Genomic DNA, 27,598 nt, shown 5'->3' with positions numbered 1-27,598 from the left:
CTTCTCGTATAAACTTGCATAAAAGCCCCTTCTCATGCAAACTTGTGAAACCTCGGCACTCGGCACACCAGCAGACAAAGACATAAAAGGGTTGATGGACGAGCCACAGTAAGATAGCATTGCTCCATCATTTGTCCCATGAGGTACCACTGGTGTGAGGGGACAGTTGTGACAAATTCTCTTATATAGTTCAGCTATAACATGTGAGTTTTATAACAAACAGACAATTTGCTGTTAACATCCATCTTCCATACCATATGCAATCTGTTAGATCAAATTCTAAGAATGTAGCAAAATACAAAAACACTAGAGGCCTGGCCTGATTGCCGCTCTTCTTTATCTATTCCATTGCCTCGTGCACCTTTAGTTATCACCCTGCTATACATATTTGAGATAGTATTGGGAAAAACTTCTGCAACTTTCTCTCCAAGTCATCTCATACTAGATGAGTAGGTCCACATCTTACCAGCATTCATATCTTTAAACTTCTGCTTGAGCTCAGTAGGAGTAAGACGATACTGATCAAGGCCATCGTTCCAGTAAATTCGGTCGAGGACCTGAAGATCTCCTCCAATCAGCCAATCCCCTTGTTCCATAACCATCTAACAGGAAGCAAGAGGAAATGATTTGCTACAATAGAAGCAGGAACATTCCTCTCAGACAAGCTAAGTGCAGCTTCTGTGAGCTGGTCTCCCTCTTAAAGGCCACGCTAGGCTTATGAACATCACTGGAATGAAAGATGCTGAAGAAATATTGTGATATAATGCTTGAATGAAATTATGAAAAGCAATCAAAACCTAAGTGAATGATTATTATTTTTTCAGTTTAAAAAAAAAGGCATTCTTCCCACTATTATCAGATACTGGTTAACAGAATGACTTGTAACCTCCCATCGCGTGTGTCCTCCAATCTCAAACTTTTGACACTAATGATCACTGACAATCAAGTGTATCAAGCTTTGCCAAGCTCACTGCCAAATTCATGCACACGTCCTCAAATTTTATCTGCCCTCACTCACTCACCTTGCCCTACATCTGGAAGTCTGCGGCCTCAGGACCCCCGTTTACAGGATGCAGCTGAAGCCCACCCTTCCCTATACTACATTGGCTGGTGCCTAAATGCACCTCATTTTTCTAAAGCTAATAATCTACTTTAAAACACTAGACAACTGACGGATATTTGCCTTCGATCCTGACATTTCCACACTCAATGCACAAATGAGGCACTTTAAGGAGATGAATCACGTTTCTCTGATTTTCCACAAGAATACAATGTTAAGAGGCCAAAAAATACTAAGCCGCCCTGGTGTGGGCTCCCACTGCAGCCTACCCTCACATCTTCCTTGTACGAACACAATTAACACCTTTCCCTACCACTACATTCCAAGAGAACAAACCTTTGTCCAACATGCCCAAGCCCTGTGCTCCAAGCCAGCCCCGAGCTCAGGACCTGGTGCACAGTGAACATGTAAGTAAGCTATGATGTGTTACAAGCTGGAGTGCACATACAGCTAAGCACAAGCTCAGCATGCACAGGACTCTGGAGTTAATCCCCAGCATCAATGATTTCAAAAAAGTACAAAGAGTCACTGAATAAATGTTTACATGAGCCCAAACGACAAGACCATCTGCTCATTACACCCATCGAAGAACCAGTCTCCACTCCGCAAAACTTCACCGCCCAGAGGAACAGTTAACACACAGCCAACGGCCACATTTCAACACGAACGTTACTGTCAGATGAGTCCAGACCTTAATGTAGGGGTGGTTCTTGCATGTCGTTCCCCACTGTCTGGCACAACGCTCCTCTTTCCGGTGCTCAAAAAATTCAGGATTTCGAAGAATGGCCACACGGCGGCCCTCGTACACAAGAGCAAACGCTGTGCAGCCATCCAGCCGCTCTTTGTCCTCAGGCGTGGCTGTCAGGACTATAGGCACCGACAAGTTGATGACGCCTCCTGCGGGACACAGAGAGCATGAAGAGCACAGCTTACTCGGTGGGTCTTAGTACAGGCACCTTCGTCTTCAGGACCCAATTCAAGTAACAACAACAACAGAATCCGTTTACAGAACCCGGGCAGTTGAGGACACTTGCCACCAAACCTGACAAATAGGAGTTCAATCCCTGGAACCCACATGGTAAAAAGAATGAACTGACAGCCACAAGTTGTCCTCTGTCCTCAACATGTGTGCTGTGGCCTGAATGACGACAGACGCACACACATGAAAATACACACAATAAATTATTAACTAGTTAAACATGTTTAAAGAACCAGTGTACTGTCTCTTGAATACCTGGCACAAAAGAATTGGAAGAGCAAATAATTTATTCGGAAAGTTAAGAAAGAAAGAGAAGAAGGGGGAAGAGGGAGGAGGGGATGAGAGAGCAGGAAGGAGGGGTGGAGAAGAGGGAAGAGGGGGTGGGGGAGGAGAGAGGAAGGGAAGGAGAAGGGAAAGCAGAGGGCAGGGGGTGGGATGGGAAAAGAGGGAGGAAGGGAATGGGAGAGAAGAGAGGTGAGGATGCGGAGAAAAGGGAAGGGTGGGAAAGAGGAAGGTGGGGATGGGAGAGGAAGGGAGGAAGAATTAAAAAAAAAAACAAATGAACCAACATATATCATATACTAATTCTCATAAGTCATCCAACTATCCTTGGGGAGAATTTTATATAGAACTATAAAAGTAAAGGAAATCATTTATAAAGGAAGCATCGGATGGTTATGACTATCAAAAAATACTGCACATCCCATTATATAAATGAGACCAAGAACTCTATTTCATTTCCAAGAAAAGCTTAAATCTTCGTTGAAAGGAGACTGACACAAATAACGGCATTTCAAGTGGCAAACTGATTATGTATCCTTGAGTATACTTACATGACAAAGGTAATCCAATTTTTTTCTTATTTATTTATTCGTGTGTGTGTGTGTGTGTGTGTGTATGTGTGTGTGTGTGTGTGTGTGTGTGTGTGTAGGTGTATGCACAGGTCAGGGGAGGGTGCTGGGTGTCTTCCTCTATCACCCTCCATCTTGCTCCCCTGAGACAGGGTCTCTCACTAAACTGACAGCTCAGGAAAGCTGACTGGCCACCCAGCTCCCAGGACCTGCCTGTCTCCACTCCTCAACCCCGGGTCACAGTTACACATGGCCACGTCCAGCTTTTCCATAGGTGCTGCACTCAGGCCCCCTGCTTGTACAGCAAGTCCTCTTACCCACTGAGCCATCTGCCCGGCCCTCCCCTTTTAAATTACATTTTTAATATAGCCAGAATCAAACCAATGTCAGCTGTCACTGGCCAAGAAACAAAAGCAGTAACCAGAGGCTCTGACTCATCTAAACTGTGCTATCAGTGAGCCCAAGGCACAGTCTCAGTTCTCAGACTGTGACGCTCTACACGTTTTGCTTTGCTTTGTTTTTTTGAGACAGGGTATCTCTATATAGCCCTGGCTATCCTGGAACTGGCTATATAGACAAGGTTAGCCTCAAACTCACTTTGTCAGCCTGAGTACTAGTATTAAAGTAAAGGTATGTACCATCACATCCAGGTCTGTGTGTGTGTGTGTGTGTGTGTGTGTGTGTGTGTGTGTGTGTGTGTGTAAGTCACTATAACATATATGATCTAGAAAATTAGAATATACTCTTAAATTCCTATTTGGATTTATATATGGAAGAAATCCTACTGTATAGGGATTCATGGACAAAAAAAAACTCTTTGGACAAAGCTGTCAGCCATCAACAAATCTATCTGCACTTCTGAAATGACCAGGAACAGATAAAGATGGAAGACTAAGAAGTCAATTTGCTCTAAACTCCAAGCTGAATCATTGCTGAGCAGGCAATTAAGGACCACCACTGACTCCAAGGAGGAAAGTCAAAATACAGTATTTACTCTTTACAAAAAACAAACAAAACAGACCCTGAGTTCACAGGCTTTGTAGAGGAATGGTTTGGGGGTGTAAGGGCCCTGGGGGTTACACCCCTGGAGGGAGAAGCGCTCCACAGTGGAAAGGCTGTGGAGAGGAATGGTTCAGGGTGTATGGGCACTGAGGGAGAAGCGCTCCACAGTGGAAAGGCTGGCGTGGCACAGGGAACTGGCTTTTATGACTCACTTTCTGCCCTGATCGAAGGTTTTTCTTCTTCCTCCACAATGAGTAACAATTACAGGAAGGGAAAGGAAGAGTGGAAATAAGATCCATGGTTCATTTAAAGTGTTTAGAACCAATATAGTTCAGTCTTCATGACCACTATTGAGAGGCCATGACTACCTTTATGAAAAGTAACAAATACTGGAAATCATGCCATGCTTCCTCCATACCCAATTTAATTTTAGATGTAGACTGTCTTACCATCCAGAAGACAATCAAAATGAAGGCACTGCAAATATTCCCTCTCTCTCATGAAGCCATTCAGAGGAGTCGCCCAACCTTCCGCCAAAACCTGCACCCACTGCATATCCACCTAGGAATTAGACAGTAAATAAAAAAACTTATTTCATGTGTTTATGAACCCGAGCAGCAAAAAGTTTTATGCATTTAATTTTGAAAGTAATGGAAACAAACATGTCAGCAATGGTTGTGGCTCCTACAAACTGAAGAAAGAATAAGAACTCTAGGAGAACAAGCTTTTCTTCCAGCACATCTATAATGCATTACCCTCCACATTCTTTCACCAGGGACAGCCTCACCTAGGCCAGGGGTTCTCAAACGTTAATGTGCATCAGACAACCTCTGGGAGGTGTGCTGCAATACAGATTGCTAGCATGGTGGTGTAAACTTAATCTTAGCACTCAGGAGGCAGAGGCAAGCAGATCTCAGTGAGTTTAAGTGCAGCCTGGTGAGTTTCAGGTCAAGTCGGGCTATACGGTGAGAGCCTGTCCAAAGCAAACAAACAAATGCATATTGCTTCACATTCAATTTCCAAGGCAGTGGAAATTTTATAGTTCTGCCAAGTTCCCAGAACTGCTATCAGTGAAGATCTGGAAACTCCATGTTAACAGTCACTATCCCTCTTTCATTGTTGTTTGAGTTTTTTGTTTGTTTTGTTTTTCAAGCCAGGGTTTTGTTTTGTAGTCCTGGCTGTTCTGGAACTCACTTTGTAGACCAGGCTGGCCTCGAACTCACAGAGATCCACCTGCCTCTGCCTCCCGAGTGCTGGGATCAAAGGAGTGTGCCACCACCTGGCTGACGGTCACTATCCTAAACCAAAAGATACTTTACACAAAATATTTACCAAAAAATCTCTTCCCCAGACAGACTAACTTCATCTTACAAAGACCATTATTTGCTTGAACTGCATATGTCACACATCAATGGCTCCCAAATGAGAAAAGACTAAGCACATGGCCCATGGTGTGCAGCAAGAGTCTCCCATTTATTCCTGAAGCACGATGGCCAATGTGTGCAAGGAAACAGGAAGCAACATGAGGAATTATACAGCCTCAACTCATAAACATTTCCTAAACCCATGATAGCGGTTATTGCTTACCTCTATTCTGGATGGCATCTGTTAGAAGCTAAATGCATGTGTCCCTACAAGTTTCCTTCTGTTGAAGCCTTAGCCTTCAACATGACTAAATAGAACTTGTGAGGAAGTGCTGTGAATGGGCAGGCTGGCAGTGTGCCTTGTGGGTACCATACACTGAATTTGTGAACTCCTGGACTGAAGGAAGTTCACATTTAGGGGTCTGCAGTCCAATACACCTACAGATAACTCTCTCTTTCCCTTTGCCTGTGCAAACTCTGCTCCTTCTCCATGGCCAGCTGGAACGGCACTGCTTTACACCATCCCTCCCTGACACCCACCCACCTCAGACCAGGTCACACACAGCCATTAAGATCAATTCCTACCAAAGATCTGAACAACTAGGAAGGAGTCTGTCCAGGCCACGCTCAGTTCTCCAATCTCAGTCCTGAGAGGTAACACTTCCTCAAGTGTTCTAGGTTCTTCTTATCACAGAAGAGTTTAAGGAAAAGCCAACTGCTACTCCATATTCTTATTCCTTACCCTTTGTGGGGTTTTGCTTGTTTTTTTCCTTTTTATCTGTTTTTAAAATGTGTACAAATTATACAGTTTAAAATTTCCTAAGATTTGAGAATGTCAGTTTCCACTCTCACCCTGCCTAGTTCAACTCAGAAACTGTTAATTGAGAAAGGCACCTAATGATATCATTAGACACAGATATACAACAGAACTATTCTTAATGTGTCCATTTTTCTTAATATAAGGGAGAGTCAAGTGTTGGACAGGAAATTGGGAAACATGTTTAAAGTGGTAAAAGTTCCTTCTAATTATTATGGATTAGCATTTCTTAATGTTTTAGAAACACTCCTTTCTCTCTTATGCCCCCAAATCTCACATAATCTTTGTTCTTTGATATTTCAAAATAAACAAATGTGAGACTAAAAGCAAATCAAAGTCACGGTAATGTGGGAATATTGTTCCCCATTAAACATGCTCTCCGTCCCCGGGAACTGTGATATACACCACAACACCCTGACCTGCTCCTGCCACCCTGACTTCAAACACGGCCACTAAGCCCCACATCCATCAATGACCGCTCCTCGGAAGGCTGCAGCACTCTGTAAAGGCAACGGAGAACTTACTTTATTGATTTTCAGTGCTGGTAACGCTTCGGCATCAGTTTTCGCCAAATGCAGTTTATTCTCTGGCACATACAGTTCTTTGACTTCATAGGAGGCATCCACGGGGACGATGTCCTTCACAACAACAAGAGGTTAATTAGACATCTGACCCAACAATGCAGGTGTCCCCAAAAGGTATCTTAAGGAAGAAAAATCAGCATTCCTAACAGAAAAGGGGGCTTTAGCGCCATGTTCCCGCTTCAATTATCCTAATGTTAGTTGGTCTACTCCCAAATAACATCCCATACTCAAGAAATCAGCATTATGCCCCATTATCTAATAGGGAAGAAAAAATTCCTAGAACCTTCTATGTGTCAGAACAGGTAACTGTAAATGGAGCTGACCTCAGACGCACTGCAACAAAAATTTCAAACACCAAACAGCCCAAGTGAGACACCATCATTTTCCCTATGTACCCTCAGCGCCACTAACGCCAACCATTTTACTCACAAAACGTGTCAGAAAGCGTCAACTTCCCTCCCACAGTCATTGAGAACTAATACTTTTTTAATTTTTTTTTGTTTCCACATCCCAATCAAAGTCTCCCCTCTGCCCCCAGTTTCTCCCCTACCCTCTCCATCCACCCCTCCTCCACTGTTTCTCTTCAGATACAGGCAGGCCTCCCACGGATATCAGCCGAAAACTAGTACTTTTTGATCCCACATGAAACAGTCTGAAGTTCAGTCCAAAGTCTAGGTACTCAGCTATGGCACTAAGACGGGCTCTCTTCCTGCTCATCCTACATGTCCTGCACATGTGAGCCCGGGGAGGAGGGGGTGGTGCAGGCACATGGGAGTGTGTGTGAGAGACAGCAGAACCACTTACACCGCTACCAGATCTTTGCAAGACTGGCTCCCAAGACATCACCGTGCCCTAAAGAATCCTGAATGGGTTCAGCCACACTAACTCTGTTGTAATACCAAATCTGCCAGGTCATCTCTACTAGCACACGATATGGAACCAATTGTGGGCTTTTCCTACATGTGTGCAGGGAAGAGCTCAAAGTGGCACCTGACTGTATGTGGTTCTACAGCAAAAGAGGAAAATAATAAAGCTAAATCACATGCCTATGCCAAAAGAGGCACAGGAAGACCAGGGGTAGCTGTTTAAGCAATCCCTATGGGGGTCTGAGAATCTAGAATTAGTGGCCTGCAGCTCTATCTTCTCAGATACTCTGCAACCACAATGAGGAAAAAGGACCAGCACAAAGTCAGGTAGTAAAACCTGGTTTCTCCTATGGTTATAGTCAAGGCCTGTGACTTCTCATAATAACCCAAGAGTAAGTAAAACTACACATGCAGGAAAAGAAATAATAAAATCAAAACCCACAGCCAGGGACCACAGCCAGCTTGGCCCCGCGGCATCATTCCCGGAGCATAGCAGCATTTCTCAGAGTCCTCTGTCCCTCGAGTGCCCCACTAAACAAGGCGGAAACAGGAAGCGTGTATACAAGGCACAAATTGCCCAGCACAACTCTCCATAAACCTCTTCCTAGTCCTTCCATATTTCATAGCAGAAAGCTATTGTTGTATTTAATGAGGAGAAATACTATCTGAAGTCATTAAAGAAAAAAGTAAACCAAGGCAGCCCAGCTGCTCCAGCTGCTCCAATATGACTTGCTGGATTTCACATGCAACCATGTATTCATAAGGTAGGCTTCCCCACATAAATGAACCCATGCCAAAGTGGGTACGTGTCAGCTCTATGGGGGAAGGGGGGACCCACGACAGGTCAGCAGTCAGTTTATATGAAATGCCTGTCTTTAAGAACGCATCTAAAAAGGAAAATCACATACAGAAGGAAAAGAACAATCTAGCCAGATAAGCAGCTTAGGCGCTGCTCTCTTGTGTTTACTTTAAATTGGAAAGGGGCAGGTGGTAGGATTTGGGAAAGAGTAGAAGAAAATGTCCTATATCCCGCTCAACTGTTCTCCGCCGTGGTGCACTACAGGACAAATGGCCTGTCGGCAGTCTCTGCCAAGCCCATGACACTTCAACTGAAAAGTCAAATCTACTTTCCCTGAGGGACAGCGGGACACGCAAGAAGCAACTACACACACCCCTCATGATCAGCTGGACACCCAAGGCCTCAGAGTCACACTAAGGCATACATATTCTTAGCAGGTGCAAAATAAAGAACTGAAATCCTCTACACAGGGAAATAAATGCTAAGAGTGACCAACTATAGGAAAGGTCAGGTACTCACCAGGCTTCTATAAGGAAGAGTATAGTAAGCAAAGTAAGGCTCACAGAAGGGCACAAAAGTCACTAAATTAGTCACAAAATTTAAGGGACACACTTTCAAACCCAAATGAGACAGAAGGCAGCAGGAGCCTGTAAGTCAGTTATTTCTGATGTTCTTACTGCTGTGAAGGACGAAAGGAAGACACGAACATTTTTTACCTAATACTCTGTGAACTGTTTCCAATTTTTTGGTTTTGTTTTTTGTTTTTCAAGACAGGGTTTCTCTGTGTAGCCCTGGCTGTCCTGGAACTCATTCTGTAGACCAGGTTGGCCTTGAACTCATAGAAATCCACCTGCCTCTGCCTCCCAAGTGCTGGGATTAAAGGCGTACACCACCCCAACTCAGCCTGTTTCACCAGTTTAATATACAGCCTTGACAGGCTTCCTCTCCTCACATCCTGGTTCCTCCTCTTCCTCAACCACTTAAAAAAAAAATCCAGACGCTCATGAAACAGCATGGTGTCTGAACTGTGGGACCAACAGAAATACTCCCTCAACACACTTCTAAAGGCTTCAGGTGGCCTGTGTGTTTGTCCAAACACCTAACTGTCAGGGTAGAAGAACCTATTGCTACCTGCCCCCTCCACAGATGAGGGAGCTGAGGTGCAGCAGCTGAACAACCCTCTATGCTGTTTCCAATGCACTCAGCACACTGGTAACCAATGATGACAATGATGACACTCACTGTGCTGCTACGCAGAAGGAGCCATCCTAACTCCTGATGTCAGCCGTTAACTCACAGACTTCTCCGAACACTCAAGGCGGGTACTATTATTAGTTCTACTTCACGCATGAAAGAAATGAGGCCAGAAACAAAGTTATTTTTCCCAAGGCCATAAAAATTCAACTGATATGTGTTAGAATTAAAGTTTCAACTCCAAAAGTGTCCTTTAGTGTTTTCCCCATAAAAAAAGTTATGAAACTTTGTCACACACATTGCTCACTTTCAAAAAGAAATCCTGTTAAACATTTATAATTCTAAGGGTTTCTAGTTTGTATATGGTCTTTCAGTGCACTGATCTTGTTCTTCACAAAAAAAGATAGCCAACATTTCTGATTGGCCTGAAACAGTTCTGCTAATGAGACGTGAACAACTGTAACCCCACTTCTTCGAATCCCCCTGCCGTGCAGAGAATCATGCTCCATTCCCGTCACCCTGCACCTCTTAGCATACACAGAATATACCATGTGGGACAATGACATGGGATGTCCACAAAGCCTGGCTCAGCCCCACTTTGCAAAGAGCTACTTCCCAGTTGTTTACTTTGTCCTTTCTTTCTCTGCTGCATCACAGTGGGGCAGACACTTTGTGGTGGTGGGAACTGGAACTCTCCCTTTCTCCCATATTTATTGTTGATAACTGTCTACAATCTGGAGAAGTCAGAAGACAAGTACCCAGTAGAACAGTCTTTTCAACTCCATCTGATACAAGTTACTTTTAATTTTTAGCTGGTTTCCTTGGCTAGCACCCCCAAGATAATAGCTCCCAAAAACTGACGAATCGCAGCAGCATGACCAGACCACTGCAATGCTCCAAGCACAGGGCTGGAGCTGTTGGAGCAGTGCTCTTCCCTGCTATGGAACAGTCTTTCTGCACACTGTAAAGGTGCTGCTCTCAATGGTTTAATAAAGAGCTAATGGCCACTAGCTAGGCAGGAAGAGGTTAGGAGGTACTTGTGGACAGGGAGAGTAAGTTCGGGATGAAGAAGGGCAGATTCAAGAGGAAACACTGAGAGAAGCAAGATGAACATCTCATACTGAAAACAGGTACTTCCACGTGGTAGAGCGTAGATATGAAATATGGATTAATTTAAGATGTAAGAGCTAGTTAGCAACAAGCCTAAGCTGTCGGCCAAACATTCACAATTAATAAGTCTCTGTGTGGTTATTTGGGAGCAGGTGGTCCCAACAAAAAAATCCACCCACACTTCCCTCCAACAGGAGTTGGCACTCCCCAGAAACACAACTCAGAGGACGTCCAAAGCTCTCTGACTCTGCTTTCCCTCAACAGAGCCTTGCAAAGGAGCCAGTGTTTCCACAGATAATATCAACGGGTGTCTTCTGACCAGACCACATCAGCCCACAAATGTACAAATGACCTGTGAACAAAGCTGAGTGTCTTTAAGGTGATCTGTGTGAGGTAGGAGAGGGAACACAAGCTTGTCCAAACCATGTCTTAAAGGAATCCATTTCCAAATACTGTGCTTCGGCATACAAGCAAGTTTAGTCATGTGATGCTTTCAAATACCAACATGGAGGCTAGAATCATCTTTTCAAGATCAAGAAGAAATAGTTTCAGATTTTATTTCTAAGTCAAAATAACTTTTTATCACAAGCATTCAACAAAATTCCTCCCTTTGCAGATTCATATCTAACAATATTCATAAAATGAATTTTAGCCTTAAATATGAGTGTGCAGTCCTTCTGGTGGGTAACCAGTGCTAAGTAAAAGGTCAAGAGTCTGCTGTTGTTTTCTTCTGGAAAGATACAGTTAGTATTTCTGGAATTAACACAAACACAGTGGCATGAGTCAGGGGAAGATGAAACATCTGCTCAGTGGAAAAGAGCTCTGTGTAGACAACTGATTATCAGAAATACAAAGGGAACCTTAAAAATGCAGACACAGGGCTGGAGAAATGGCTCAGTGCTTCAGAGCACTGGCTGCTATTCCAGAAGATCTGGATTCAATTCTAAGCACCCACATGGCAGCTCACAACCATCTGTAACTCCAGTTTCAGAGGATCCAATGCCTTTTAGCCTCTGCAGGCACGGGCACACACGTGCTGCACAGACATACATGCAGACAAAACACCCATATATATAAAAAATATTTTTTATGTTGAATGTAGACACAGCCAGTTCCTAGCACATTCTAATGATAAACCTCAGTCTCCAAAACCACGACTACACACCCAAAAGAACCACTACCACCTCAAAGTGAGAGTGGATACCTAGACAGCAGAAGGCAGAGTCCCTGTCACATGAAGTGATTGTTTTATTTGGGACTCCTTAGGATTTCCACAGACTCACCTGGCAATCAGAAACACTGTGCCATTGTTACATTCACATAACCCCCTTTTAGTTCAGCAAATTTCCTTCCAAACAAAAGACAGATCACAAGCCTGGCCAGAGGAAGTCTTCATGTGACTAGACACCTCACCCCATCTGAGAGGCTCCAATGTTCCAGGTGAGAATAACAGAGTCCTGGGCTGCTTAAGTGTCCTGAGCAGAGGTCAGTGAACAGTTTACTTATTACCATTAATGAGGGCTGAGTTCCAGACCTCCAAGTACAGAAATATTAGATGTTATGAATGTAAATACTAATTTGATTTAAAACACAAGATGGATACCCAAACTTTTTTTCAATTGACTAAACACTATACATGACCGATGGATGTGACATCTACATCCTAGTTTGAGCAACTGTTTGCTTCTCCCTGGAAACGGGTGAGCAGGACAAATAATCACCATCTAAAACTAGCAATTCTTGTCCTCTCATTTGAATGTTCCTGTGGCAGCCTGAACGTGTTAATAAACAGTGATTCTACACTTTACATTCTTTCTCTACATATTTGCTACACTTCTTCTAGAGCCAGAGCTGCTCAACAGACTGAATGCTGGGGCTCAATCACATTTTCATGCAACTACTAAGTTTCTATTATCTCAACTACATGCATCCAAAGCACGAGCAAACGACATTCTGGCAACACTTTAAAACTGAGCTACGAAGTCTGGTTTTTATGTGCAGTATAAAATCCATTTAGAGTACTAAACCACCATTTTGTAAGAAGACAAACCTTTAAATAATTTATAGCACTAGTAAATCCAGAGTTCCTGGTAGATTTAAAAACAGCATTTAAAATATCACTTTAGATTAAAAGCAGCAGCAAGAAGCCTGCTCCCTTGTGTTCTAACAGGCCAAGTTGAAATGCAGTACTAGCAGGCCATCTAGTGACCGCTCCAGGGTTGGTGGAAATAAAAGACAAAGCTTCTTGCTTGCTTGTCTTCTATATTCTCGAACAAATGCATACAAAATGAAGCGAGTTAGGAAAACAAAGGTGCTTTGACTAAATGCTGAGACATGTACTCTTTATCTGAACAACTGTGTCACACAGCCAGACTGAAAGAGAACTTAGAATCTAAAGTAACCCACATAACCAAAAACCTCACAGCTGCAGCACTCGCTTTTCTTGAACATGCAAGATAATATTCATCGTCCTTGCTGACCGTAAGTCACTGTTGGACTCATCTGTCCCCTTCTCCCTCCAATCTACTTGAGACTCCACCAGGTACGCTCCCCTAACCACCTGTGGACAACCTCACAAATATCTCTGCAATAGCAATGACAGTGAACTGCATTTCCTACGCCTAGCTGGACGGAGTGTGCCTTATACCAACTCGCCATTCCATGAAAGCAGTGCATCCCACCAGCTACCAAGTGTGACCGGGCATCTGTTCACTGGCTTTTCCATGTGCCCTGAGGCTTATCTGAGAGTCAGCTTTACTAGGAGACAATCAACAATAATACATGTTAGAACAGATGGAGTGTTGTCTGTGTGTCTTCCTCCAACTGTAATTTTGAATTCTACAGCATGCTACAAAAGCTGCAGGAGCATAAACTAATGTATGCACGGCCATCTTGTCTACACACTATTAACTAAGTAAGAGTGGCAAGGACCGAACATGCAGGTCCATAAAGCAACTGTGCTATCTGGTTGGCCACCAGGTCCCAGTGCTGTAGTGTCTACCACATATGGCACTGAATGGGTCTCCAGTTAACAAGAATCACCATGCACAACAGAACAGTACTCACAGGCTGTCAGGGAAGTCATTTCCTTAGGAAAGCATGCAACTGAAATCCTTTCCCAAATAAGGATGATGCCCAGAGAACAAATTACATTAACAGGGCACTGGATTTCTTCTCTGGGATCACCATGCTTTGTAATAAAAACCTTTCTAAGAAAACTTCTCTGTTCTAGGCCCATATAACCAAAATCACTTTCTAGATGTAGACTTGAGTGTAATGAGAAGACTCCTAAAAAGCAGGCCAAAGATACATAAGAATCATTGGGAAATCCCAAAGGCAGAATCCAACACCACTATAAGCAAATTTCCTAATTGCTCTGAAATACTTCCAAGGTTTTGCATATATGACATGAGACAACACACAGGAAGAATGCAAAGACCTCTTAGGAATGCCACAGAAATGGGGGGATGGGGGACACAGAGGCTCAGTGGGTAAGAGCACTGCTCTTCCAGAGGACCTGTGTTTGAACCCCAGAACTCACATGGCAGCTAACAATTGTCTGTAACTCTAATTCCAGGGGATTCTAGCTTCCAAGAGCATTGTACACATACAGTCCAGACATATGTGCAGGCAAAACACCCATATACATGAAAGAAAAATAAATAAATTTTTAAGTAAAAAAATACAAGGAAAGGGTGTTAGAAGATAAACTGGGAGGGAAAATGAGCCATTGCCCCAGTTTCTAAAGGTCAGAAAGAATCACTGTAAAAGACATAAAGCACTACATGTATGCCCTTTATAATATTCAGCAAATGTCAAAGGATGCTGAGTATTATATATTTCTATGCCTCTTTTTGAGATATTGGGTGAACTGTCCAATCATCACATTGCCTGGCAAGTATAAGATAAAAAAGATAATTAATACACTCTCTAAGATGAAATAAATTAGGAGGAAGGCATTAACTAAGACTACAGAAATTAAGATAAACAGTAAGAGAAGGGAGAAGAAGGAGTGGGAGGAAGTTTATACTATGATAGGAAAAAATAATGACAATACATACAAAGGTATGCATCTTAGAACCAAACTATGAAGAACTCTCAATACAAACCACCTTAATTCTATGAAAAAATGGTAAAATCAGTAATGGAAAAGGAAATAGTTAGATTAAACTTCAGAGAGATGATTCTGTGACTGGCATATCATGAAATAAAAGGCACAGAATGGAGGTATGGTTACAAAATCAGAGTGGTACTGACCCTGTCCTCCAACCAGTGGGGTAAAACAACATGTAAATCTCATGCACTACAGGTACCCAAAGTCTGTGCCTCACCTTACAGAATGACAGTGGAACCCCAAGCAGCCCTGAATATCATGTATGATCCTGCGTTGGATGTTGGATAAGAAAGAACATTAGTGGAAAACGTAACACGAGGGATTTGGCTGAAGGGTGAATGGGACTGTGCCATTCCTAGACTTACAGATTAACTACAGTATCTTCACAGAATAAACCTTTAAGGAACAACACAAATCATCAACAACCACAAAGCATGAAAGGGGGAGGAATCAGAGGCAGCAGAGGCGTGAAGTGGATGTATACAGGCAAAGCATGAAAGAATACTTTTCTAAATAGCGGCCCAAAGAAGTGATGAGGAAATCAAAGAAAGGAGGAAAGATGAGTGATACCAGAAGTAGCCCATGCACAATCAACTTAACAATCCCCTCTAAGTGGCTGACTCTAGTGTTATCTGTAGTCCACACAGGAGAACCTCTGCAGTTTCCTAGGATTCTGTAAAACATTTAAGAACTGCTGAGTAGACATAAAAGATAAAAATAATGAAATTAGACTACATACAACTTTTTAGCTTTCATCTGACAAAATTCAAGTAAAATAAAGTAAGTTCAATGCAGACAAATGTAAACACGCCCTATAGTGAGCATGAAGAATTGCTGTCCCTGGAGAAACTGGAGCCCACAGTACATTACAGGTAGTTACTAACTAAACTCAGCCCTCTACACCAACGGCATGACGAATACATCAATATACATCCACAACATAAGCATGTCCAGCCTTTTAACATTCCCACATGTTAGCTACACAGTCCACCTTTGAGGACCATGCAACCAAGTGATGAGTCAAAATACTAGCAGTAATAACAATGAACCACAAAAACAACCTCATCATGTTTCACTAAGTTTAGTTTTATGTTGGGCCACATTCGTAGCTACCCTGAACCATAGGTTGGACAAGCCTAGTCTTTTAAATTTGAAAAAAAGAGGGGAGGGGAGCTTGGTGATGTAGCTCTTTGGGGTAGAATGACTGACTATCACACACAGAGCCCAGGGTTCAGTCCCAGGAGCACACCCCAGGCATGGTGGTGGTCCACAACTGTAAGCCCAGGGCACAAGAGGCAGAGGAACATCAGGAAGTTCAAGGTCATACCCAGTTATGTACAGAGTAGAATGCCAGCCTGAACTACAAATGAATAAAGCATTATCTCAGGCCAGTGGGATGGATCAGCAGATTAAGGTACTCGCTGGTAAGGGTGACAACCTGAGTTCAATCCTCAGAACCCACACAGTAGAAGGAGAGAATCAAACACAGTAAGCTGTCTCCTGACCTCCACAAGTGCTCCATGGCACACACCTACCCACACATACACACACACACACAAAGCTAAATAAACAAATGCAATTAAGAAAAAGACACTATCTCAATCTCTGCTGTGTGCTCAGATACAGTATCCAGCACTCGATAAATTTATGAGATAACCAAAAGGGGGAGCAAACCACCCATGGTCAAGTGCCAATGCTATCAAAGCTAGATCCGGAAATTACCCAGAGGTCAACCATCAACCAGGCCCTTAAACAGTGACTCTGACAGTAAGAAAACCCATTCATAGGATCGGGTGGAACATGGTCTGCATGCATGAATCCCTGGAGAACTTCAACAGAGATGTACATGACAGGGAAAAAAAGCCAAATGATGGCAAAAAATGGTTTTGGTTTTGGGTTGTTTGTTTTTTCATGTGCATGAGTGTTTTGCCCGGGATACATATCTGTGCATGATGCATATGCGTGGTCCCCTTGGGGGCCAGAAAAAGGGCATCAGGCTCCCTGGCACTAGAGTTATAGGCAGCTCCAGACCTCTATGTAGGTGCTGGAAATCAAACCAGGTTGTCTAGAAGAGCAGCCAGTGTTCTTAACCACCAGCCAACTCTCCAGCCCCAAAACTGTTAGTAAATGATTATCACAGGTTAAAAGCTCCTTCTGGGCAAGGCATGGTAATGCATACCTTTAAACCCAGCACTCAGGGGGCAGGCAGATGTCTGAGATTTTCAGGCAAGCCTGACCTACATAGGAAGCACCAGGACAGCCAGAAATACATAGAGAGACCCTGTTTCAAAATTTAAAAAAAAAAAATAAATATCCTTCTATAAGTTTGTCTATATACTGGGTACAATAAAGAATCAAGAAATTCAAAAATAAATTAATTCAAATAATCAAAGTTATTTATTAACTGAAAAAAGCAGGGCATCTGTGGAACACTAGCTCACTGTTTAACATATGGGGAAGTGGAGTCCCTGTTGGGGAAGAGGTGATGGTGTATAGGGAACATTTAAAGAGAGAATGGCTAGGCTAATGATGACACACTGGACACACACTGAAGTCACAGCAGCTATACCTATGAAAGCTACTGCAAGTCACTTAAAACGAAGACACACTTTAAAACAATGTAATGGCCACGAATTTTCAAAAATCAATAAAGTGCTAGGCAGGGTGGCACACACCCACCTGTATCTCAGCACTGGGAAGGCAGAGGCAAGTTGGAGGCTAGCCTGGTCTACACAGTGAGTTCCAGACCAGCCAGGACTCCGTCATGGCAAGAGCCTGTCTCAGACAAATGAAATGACTGTGGAGGGAGAGATATCTTTAGAGGACTGCAAGGAAGACACTCTGCTTGGCCAAAATGCCTTCTAAAGAAGACCAAGCCGAGGAAGACTCTCAAAACCGAACCTTTCCAAACACTCCTGTCCGCCTCCAGGACACCGTGCACCACTGAATCACATCTCTAACATGTTTCCCAGGAGCCCTGTGCTCCTTTTTCTTCTCCTTTGACCCACAACGCAAACCCCCAAGGATGGGATCGTGGCTGATTAACCTCTGTACTGCCAGTGCCTACGTTAGTCACTAACTGCAGTAATGGGTTTTAATTAATACATGTTGGCAGAAGATGAGGAATGACTGCTGGGACCACTGTGGAGAGCTGAGAGGGAAGCCAAAGGCAGAGGAGTTGACTGGAGCCCGGAAGTCAGTTAACAGGAAACCTAGAAACTGAAGACGAAGTGAAAAACTCTCCTAAGATAATGCTGTTGGCCTGAAGGCGGTGGTCAGGACATCAGCGGCACACATATGCACATATAAAATATGTACACATAAAATGTCAGAGCAGTGAAGTCACTATCTCCTATTATTTCTATTTATTCAGAAAGAACATTTTGAGTAAGAAAAATAAATGCAGAAGGAAAGCTTTGTGCTAACTATTTTATATATTATATATATATATATATATATATATTTTATAATACAGAAAACTTCAAAGGCGAAACATACATATTTAGGCAGAGGAGATAACGCTGCGGGAGACGGCAGAAGAAAGGGAACTCCAGTCAGAACGTTGTGCATAAAAAGGAAGTCCAAACACCATCACCTGGTTAGAACAGAATGGGGGATGATGGCACATCCACTCCTGCTCCGTGGCCAGCAAACAGGGACACATGACAAGCAGATGAACACTAGCATGCCAAGTTCCATCACCCACACAGAGGCCGGATTCTCTCCAGCCAAAGTAAACCACGGAAAGCGGAGTGAAAGAAGAGGTAATGGGTAGTGTAGAGGAAAGAAAAAAATATTTCTAAAACCAGAATAAAACCCAAGGGAACCACGCAGCTGTTACTCGGCCCTAACGCCTCTTATGCTTCATATGCCCAGGAGCCAGAGAGCGGTACTGAAGTCCAGGAAGCCTCCCTCCACAGGACCCTTCTCTAAAATCCAGCCGTAAGTGCATCACCAAGGTGAAGCAGGTGTGTGTGTGCCTGCCAAATATGTAAGGAAATTTAATAACTCTGGGCGCCTCAACTTAAAGGGTCTAACACCAAGTCATACAGCAGGATATTCACTACATTTCCCCTATTACTAGTGTGGTCAAATTAACGAGAAAATTCTAAGACTCCCAACCTTTCTGACATTTACAGTAACTGGGGTATTCCGTGCACTGTGTATGCCCCACAACGCTAAAGAGGAGCATCCAGGAAGTTACTGGTTTTTATGAAGAACCCGAAATACATGCTACTCAATCAGGTCTCGTTTTAGAGGCCAGGTTATCGGGCAGTTTTCTTCTCTTTTCTTTCTCTGCCTGCTTTCTCTCACCCGTTCCTGGAGAAGCTCTACAACCTGCTGGACACAGTCATTGACGTCACAGGAGTCCGTTTTCAGCACCAGCTCCGGGGCCTCTGGTTTCTCATACTCGGAATCAATCCCAGTGAAGCCTTTAAAGACAGCAGACAACATAGGGGGCAGAAACGTAAAGGGTTAGCTCATCTGCACCGGTCTGCACTAAGGCTCACGCTGCCCTGTCATGGCGTTATGGTACCGATGCCTCTTTCTCGGGAGACTTCTAATTAATCTTGATTTCTTCCTTACACATACAGTCAGCTCTCATTATTCACTGCAGTTATGCTCAATAAAGCTGTCACAAATACTAACCAAGGAAACACTGAATCACGTCTCCTGGGTGAAATACAAGGTCAGGTTCCTGACAGCCTCAGGTGTCATGTGCATTTCTGTCTGAAGACACCTTATCGAACATATTGATTCATTTATACTGGCCTCAGTATATATACAGCACAGCTCAGTACAATGAAACTAACACAAGCCTCTGGCTCAGCCATATCTGATAGGAATGGCAGAAGTCATAAGGCCAGCACAGCGGCTTCACAAAGATCCAGCAAAGCTGAGCCTCATGATGGCCACCATGCCACCTTTGGTTTTCATCTCCATCTGTTGCATACTTGGGGCACTTTTAATATTTGTACAATTTGGGGATGCTGGATTGAAGGAAAATTTCTTATGAATCATTTATGCCTTCTCTCAGGAGTACTGCTTCTAAACTTCCCGAGGAAAGTCCTGAACATACTACCCTTTCTGCTTTTAGGGAGACATCCTTATCTACTTGAAGGTCTTGTTATTCCTCGGAGGTTGTGACACACATAAAGAAGCCAGAGGTCTCTTTATGAGGCTATGAGACGTTCTTGAAACACCTGTCCCTGTACTTACTTAGGGACAAGATACTCAAAACAAAGTAAACTTTAAAAGGTCAACAAGATTCAGTGGGCTAGAGGAGTTGGCCACAGTTCAGATTGCAAAGCCTCTTCCCACTGTACACTCAGGCAATTACGTGGCACATACAGCAAGAAAGTTAGACTAGCTGAAGTTACCTCTGCCCTACACAGAGACTTAAATTGATGAACAAAGTATGGAGTGGAAAGATGATAAAAGAATGAGATGTCAGGACCTCCCTTTCTTAGAAAATTAGCTCATACAGAGCCACTGTGGTGTCATTTGACCAAGGAACAAAAGAATGTTAAAATTAGACTTATGAAATTCTATAAAGATATAAAATATAAACATTGTATTGTACAAAATTTAAATAATAACCGCAGGGGCTCTGAGGACTTTTCTTGGGCACTCTGACCGTTAAGAGTTAATACACTGCTTGGGACATGGCAATATGCTCCGGCTGGATTGAAGATTTTGTTTTGGTCTAGTATCCTTGAAACAACCAGAGCTATCAGCCTGAGAACAGGCTGCCATTTGCCTCTAGATTCTTAAAATTTGGGTTATGGGGTTAATGAGTAAAGATGGTTATAAAAGATAACTGTTTATCAATGATGTCAAAACTTGAGGGAAAATGATTGGAAATCATAACTCTGTTCTGTCAGAGTTTATTAATGAAGACGAAAAGATGAGCAAAAGGAAGTGAAACACATGTCCAAAAACAAAAATGATATGATCTATGTTTTGGAACATCATGAATGTATCCCTGCTTACTAAATTCTGTATGAATAAAAAAGCACTCTGGCTACTAGTCAGTCAGGTTGCAAGATTCTCCTGACCAACATGGCCTGGATCACCTCCTTCCCTCACCAACTCCTTATGTCCTCTGCTGGGACCCGTCCACCACTGGGGATGGCTCCCGACAAGCTTTCCCTCAGAGACCTATCCCAGCATCCTTGCTCTCAGATACTGCAGGGCCAGGAAGACGGCTCAGTGAGTAAAGGAGCTGGCCACCAAGCCTAACAACCTGAGTTCAAAGCCCAGGACCCATGCAGTGGAAGGAGAGAGCCAACTCCTACATTTGTCCTCTGGCCTACACACACATGCCTGATGGGAAGTGTAATTAAAAAATAGTAACACTACACAGCATTTTCAACTGGGGGTCATTTTAAACAACATCACTCAAAAAAAAAAGCATGAAAATGTGAAATAACTAATCGGCTTTCTTGCCCACTGTCATCAATTACTCCAGGCAGGCAGCCTGTTCTGAGTCAAGAAGGTACCAGCTTAATGGGTGAGAGGGCAGTACCCATCAACGAGCTGAGCCCACAGCAGGGAGATCCAGTATCAGCTCTGCTCACAAGACTAGACGTCACCGGGACAGGGAGAATTTGTCCCAGCTGTTTATTCCCAGGCCCAAGTACAGAGGGAAAATGGGTAACAAATAACAAATATTCTCCTTCCCAATTTCCTTTTTCCCTTTCCTGGGCCAAAAACTGAATACCCAAGTCTAGAATTCGGAGCTCCCACAATGGTCCCAGGCTACCATACTTTGTTGGGAAGGTAAGCAAGTACCTGCATGAATCACCCCTAAAGAATATTCACAGTTTAATCTACCTTTGATGTTGTATTAATGCAATATGTCCTGTTTCCAGGAATGCCAACAAAAGGAACACACTGGTATCAACACAACAGTAGAGGTGGGCTCTGTCTTTCCCCTTCAATGCCTAATGTGCAGCACAATGAAACTGTGAGCAGGCCATGAACCCTAAGCAAGGTGTGGATGTTTTCATGGAACCGATATGTTAATTCAAATGCAACAAGCTTAGAGAGGTTGACTAAGAGCCCTATCAAGCACTATGAAATAAAAACAGGACATTCTCCTTCCATCAAGATGCTTATACTTCAGGCATTTTCCCCAGTAGCTACAGGACATCCTACACTTTCATGCTCCAACAAAGACTAGGGGTAGTGATGGCTGGCAACCTAATTCTAGACACCTAATTGTATGAAATGGGTTTCAACACCACCTCTCAAAGTCCCAGCTCTGTCCTGTGAGCAGAACTCCAACACAGCCAGCAAAGGTCACCGGGGCACAGTCCCAGGTACTACTGCTAAACCTGAGAGTGGGAACAGTATAAGCACCACTTACCCTCCTCAACCAGCCCCAAGTCATTACTCACTCCCAATTTCTTAGACAAGAGTATCAGTCCTGGGGGCTAGAGAGATGGATCAGTGATTAAGAGTTCGGTTCCTAACACCTATGTCAGTGGCTCTTAACTGCCTGGAACTCTAGCTCCAGAGGATCCAATGCCTCTCACCTCCACAGGCACCTGCACTGACATGACAGACACACACACACACACACACACACACACACACACACACACACACACACGTAAACACAATTTAAAAAAAAAAAAAGGAGCATCAGAACCATACCAAAAGCATGAATTATCTAGACAAAGAGAAACTGTGAAGAACATGCTCCTTGCCTTTGATTTCTCCTGCTCGAGCTTTCTTGTAGAGTCCCTTGACATCCCTCTGTTCACAAACATGCAGAGGAGCATCAACAAAAACTTCAAAGAAAGGTAGGCTTGCACCCTCGTGAATCTGTCTTGCATTGTTGCGATCCTTCAGGAAAGAAGAAGACATATACAGAAACAGTAAGCGATCAATGAAAAGTGAGCAATAAAATGTTGGTTGTTCCGATATCAAAGATAATTGAAAAGGACTCTGCACCTGAGTTTGTTTATATATGTTATATGTATATTTGCATATGAGTGTGTGTGTGTGTGTGTGTGTGTGTGTGTGTGTATGTGTGTATGCGCGTGTGTGTCTGTGAAGCTTGAAATAATTCAGCCAATAGCTTCACCTCAACAACTTTGCTATACTTCAGGATGTTTTAACAGCAAGTTTTATACACACTGGATTTACTCAGAAAAATGACAGTACATAATTTTTTTTTAAGTTATTTGGATTTCAGGGAAATAATAAAGTAGATTTATTATTCTAAGCTGACAATGTGATTAACGTTCAGGGCATATCCTAAACTGTAAGAAAGCAGTCTCTTTTAAATGATGGCTTTGTTTCTGATGGCTGTGGAGCATTTGCACACACGTGGAGAGCAGTGTGACGCTCTGGTGTGTGGACGAACAGCCCCTGCCAGCCACTGCCCATTTGCTTCTATGCACTGGTTTGTGGAATTTGAGAAGGAGCAGCTCCCTCCATCTGCCACAATGTTCCCACAGTGTTTGAGGAGGAAGCCAGAAGAAATCTTCATGGAATGTGGACTTCAGTTTCCTAGGAAAACCAAGCAATGCACCCCTGGCACCTCATGGGAAGGGCACAGCTTGCATTTGGCACCCCACCTCATGGTTCCTGACGTTCCTTGTCCCTTTGGTGGCTCCTCTGTGCACACTAGCACCTAGGCAAACACAGGCCATTGTTTAACTGCATGCTTTGCCTTCAATTATGCAAGCAGCACCTAATGGTGCACAAGCTACACACCTGTGTGTAAGGCGATATAAAGCTTGTGATGCACACTAAGCCGGCATCTGCAAACAGCTTCGCGACCTCTGCAATGCGTCGAACATTCTCTTCTCTGTCCTCAGGGCTGAAGCCAAGGTTTTTATTGAGACCTTGACGGATGTTGTCACCATCCAAAGTGTAGCATGGAATGCCATGGCAAACCAGGTACTCCTCCAGAGCCATGCTCACGGTCGTCTTCCCTGCCCCAGACAATCCTAGAGGGAAGGGTCCAAACAAATTCCACCCGTGAAGTTAGGACCAAGAGTCTAACAAGAAGATTAATTACCTCCATTACTCACAGCACCAGAGTCTCAGAACACTCTTACCCATTATTCCTTTAAGACTGACCTTTTATCTACGCAAAACATCTGTAAGCATCTAGGGTTTCTTTATATTTTGGGGGGATGTGGGGGTATTCTTCTTAAGTATTTCTCTTTGATAACTTAACCCAGAAATCACCAATCAGATCCAAAAATTATTAACGAATTTTAGTGTCATGGTTGAATAGGCATATTCACTTTGTCACCATTAACACTATTGAAAGACACATGCCACGTTTTATAGCCAAATGCCAAATTATATATAATAAGGGAAGAAAAAGGAAGGAGAAAAGTAAATATGGTAATATGAAGCTGCCTCCATATTCCAGGATCATGTCTCTCATGATAAAACTATCTGGGAGTCAATATATATAATTAACCTGACAAGAAAATTCTAATTTCCATTCACTTTCCTTTCTAATCATGTTTATTCCACTAAACAACTAGGAGAAAGAAAATTTATATACTAACACTTCACAAACCTGAAGACCATAATTACAGATCAAAGTCAAGAAAACAATAAGGCAATAGATGAATGTGGAAGTCTAATATGCCAGTGATCTAGAACAAAATCGTGGCAGTATAGTAGGCTAAAAAAGAGGGTCACACACTGAGAGGATCAGTAGAGAGCCAGCTGCTTTAACTCATTAGCAGGCTGTGTTTCCCCAAAGAGACCTACAACACCATAGCCTGCCCTACAAACTCCTCTACAGTGTGGCCTCACACTGTCTCCTCAACACAAAGTATCTAATGCCACCCTCTTGAGTCTGGGCTGGTTGACGGACACTGAAAGCCAAAAAATAAAGTGAGTGACAGCCTTCCAAGGCTAGACTAGAAACGGATCTATAACTTCTCAGTGTTCACTTAACTTGGAGGCATCAGCTACAAAACACCCTGGGACCACTCTGCAACCAAAATCATTAACTTGCTCCAGTACAGCGTGTCCATCAGCTGAGGTCCCAGCTGACAAGGACACCAGCCTGGCAGCTCAAAGGACCTTGACTACAACCACGGGAAATGCAGGCAGAGATGGCCCACTGAGTCCCTTGAATTCTGCTTTCTCGGTGCTAAGTAATCAAGGAGGCTGCTGTTTCCCTCGGTGAGGCTTCGGGTAATTGTGATGGAAGAGCAGCAGGAGCAGACACGACAGCTCAACTACTCTTCCAGGTGTTGTTTGTTTCCTGTTGTTGTTGTTGTTTGTTTTGAGACAGTTTTGCTATGCATCCCAGGATGGCCTTGAACTCACTACGAGGCCCACACCAGCACTGAATGCTGAGTAAGCCTCCTGCCTCAGCCTCCTAGGTATGGGGACTAAAAGCGGAGCTTATACTTACTTAGCTTTGTTATCAGTTTTGAATAACAGTTGAACACCAAGCGCCCACAGGAAAAACATGAAAGGTGAAAGGCTAAGTTTTGTAGACAAGAGAGACAGCCAAAATTGTGACAGAAGAGTCTGTTTACACCGTCATGGACTCACATCTATGTTCTCTGAATACATACAGGCATAAAGACTGAACATTGTTGAAAACTGAGAGGTTGAAACAAAAATCACTCTACGTAAGACATAAGCTTCACAAAGAAGCTAAAGAAGACAAAATGGCTGCTCTGGGTTGGACACCACCCAGGACCTCAGACTGTGACCTGAACTGAATGCAACCCTTGCTGGTTAGAACAAATCTCAAATCCAGTACCTGATGTTCTTTTACAGACTGGAGCAATGTGTCTATAAACCATGGAAGGACAGTGATTTCTAAAAGCCCCAGATGCTTAAAAAAAAAAAAAAAAAAAGAGGTGTGGACAGATGTGTCCATGTCCTGTCTGTTCCCACCTCCCCCTACACCACTCTCTCCCTCCACCCCCCACCACCCCTCCCTCATCCCCCCACCCCACCCCCACCCCCACCCCGTCACTCAGAAGTGTGGCTGGCCTGCAGGAGTGCAAAAGTGGCTGCTGCTGCTTGAAGCCACTGGTTTTGGTTGATTTGTTACAATGGCCCCAGGAACTAATATGCTGACCAATGCAAAAACACCTTCCAAGGAAGTATGGAAGTACAATCTGGTCAGTTAAATGTCTCTAGAAAAAGGAAGCTGTCGTGATTAACATTCAGGGTATATCCTAAACTGTAAGAAAGCAGTCTCTTTTAAAGTATGGCTTTGTTTCTGATGGCTGTGGAGCATTTGCACACACGTGGAGAACAGTATGACGCTCTGGTGTGTGGACGAACAGCCCCTGCCAGCCACTGCCCATTTGCTTCTATGCACTGGTTTATGGAACTTGGGAAGGAGCAGCTCCCTTCATCTGCCACAATGTTCCCACAGTGTTTGAGAAGGAAGCCAGAAGAAATCTTCATGGAATGTGGACTTCAGTTTCCTAGGAAAACCAAGCAATGCACCCCCTGGCACCTCATGAGAAGGGCACAGCTTGCATTTGGCACCCCACCTCACAGTTCCTGACGTTCCTTGTCCCTTTGGTGGCTCCTCTGTGCACACCAGCACCTAGGTACTATGTACCCACACCCCTGTTCTGCTTCAAGTCACCCACTGGGGTCACGTCATTGTCTTGTTGTTGCTGTTGTTTTGACAGTCTTGCTACATAGTCCAGGCTGATCCTGAACTCACTATGTAGCCTGATCCTGAACTCACTATGTAGCCCAGGCTGCCTTCAAAGTAGAGGCAATCCCCACCTCAGCCTCCCAAGATCTGGGATTCCAGGCATGCACCACCACACCCACTCATTTCTCTCTTGACCATACCTGTCAGCCAAACTGTGCAACCACGAAAGCCACCTCTGGTCCCCACCACCTGACCTCTCTTGTTCCTGCTGACATGGTGGGCTTGATAGGTGACATTAGTTGCTCTCTGCATCCCCTAGAAAAGAAAATGAACAAGAATTCCGGTTCACACAAGTCCTTTAAAATGCCAACATATATTCCTTGTAAACATACAATCGGTACTCTGTACTGTCATGGAGTAATCTTTTCGTACACTGTGAAGATGTGTCCCTCTGATGGGTTTAATAAAAAGCTGAAAGGCCAATTGCTAGGCAGGATTTCCAAGCACAGAGGACGCCGGGAAGAAGGAGGCAGAGACACCAGGGGATGCAGAGCAAGCAGAATGGGCACTACAGAGATAAGGCAATAAAGCCACGAGGCAGAAAATACATTAATAGAATAGAAATAGGTTCATTAAGTTATAAGAACTAGTTAGAAACAAGCTTAAGCTATCAGCTGAGCCTTCATAATTAGTAAGTCTCTGTGTCATTATTAGGGAGCTGATGGTCCCGACAAAAAAGTCCAACTACACTATAGAAGATGCCAAAGCAAGGAAAAGCTAAAACAGTGAACTTTCATTTTCTTTTACACACTTCCATGTTTACCATGTAGCATTTTACATTTACATTTACCAGCCAACTTACTCCTCATAGCAACCCAATGACATGGGTACTCTTACTACCATAGCTTTATGGAAGGCATTAAACCTGACAAAAATTATTAAATAACTTGCCCAAGATCTCCTAACTAGGAGTAGAATCTGGAATCTTCCAGCCCTCATTTGTTTCACACACTTACTTAGTCAATCATTCATTCAACCAGTTATTACTGAGGTCTATCTAGTATGTCAAGTAAATAAATCTCCACCCTTGATGAGCTTATATTCAACTGGAAAGTCAAGCCAAGAAGATCATATTAGAAGAGAGTAGTAGGACACATCACATTAAAAAGAAAGCTGAGTAGGAGAGACAGGAAGTGTAGGGTGAGAGCTTCCTCCAGTAGAAGGATAAAGACAGC

General features: G+C 43.5%; 1 protein-coding gene across 1 annotated transcript in view; it reads right to left on the bottom strand.

The window, feature by feature from the left end:
• The window catches only part of Papss1 (3'-phosphoadenosine 5'-phosphosulfate synthase 1), a 73,247-nt gene that overhangs the window by 31,966 nt on the left and 13,683 nt on the right, over window positions 1-27,598 (bottom strand). The window contains exons 2-9 of the mRNA XM_059266256.1: window positions 26,564-26,678; window positions 23,471-23,706; window positions 22,456-22,594; window positions 19,055-19,173; window positions 6,598-6,711; window positions 4,342-4,453; window positions 1,752-1,957; window positions 467-602 (exon numbers count right to left, since the gene is read on the bottom strand). Of these exons, the coding sequence (XP_059122239.1) occupies window positions 467-602; window positions 1,752-1,957; window positions 4,342-4,453; window positions 6,598-6,711; window positions 19,055-19,173; window positions 22,456-22,594; window positions 23,471-23,706; window positions 26,564-26,678 (1,177 nt within the window). The remainder of the gene's footprint in view (window positions 1-466; window positions 603-1,751; window positions 1,958-4,341; window positions 4,454-6,597; window positions 6,712-19,054; window positions 19,174-22,455; window positions 22,595-23,470; window positions 23,707-26,563; window positions 26,679-27,598) is intronic.

This window comes from Peromyscus eremicus, chromosome 6 (genome assembly GCF_949786415.1).
Source record: "Peromyscus eremicus chromosome 6, PerEre_H2_v1, whole genome shotgun sequence".
Classification (NCBI taxonomy): Eukaryota; Metazoa; Chordata; class Mammalia; order Rodentia; family Cricetidae; genus Peromyscus; species Peromyscus eremicus.
Note: the sequence above shows the minus strand (reverse complement) of the source record. Positions and strands in the feature narration are given on the sequence as shown.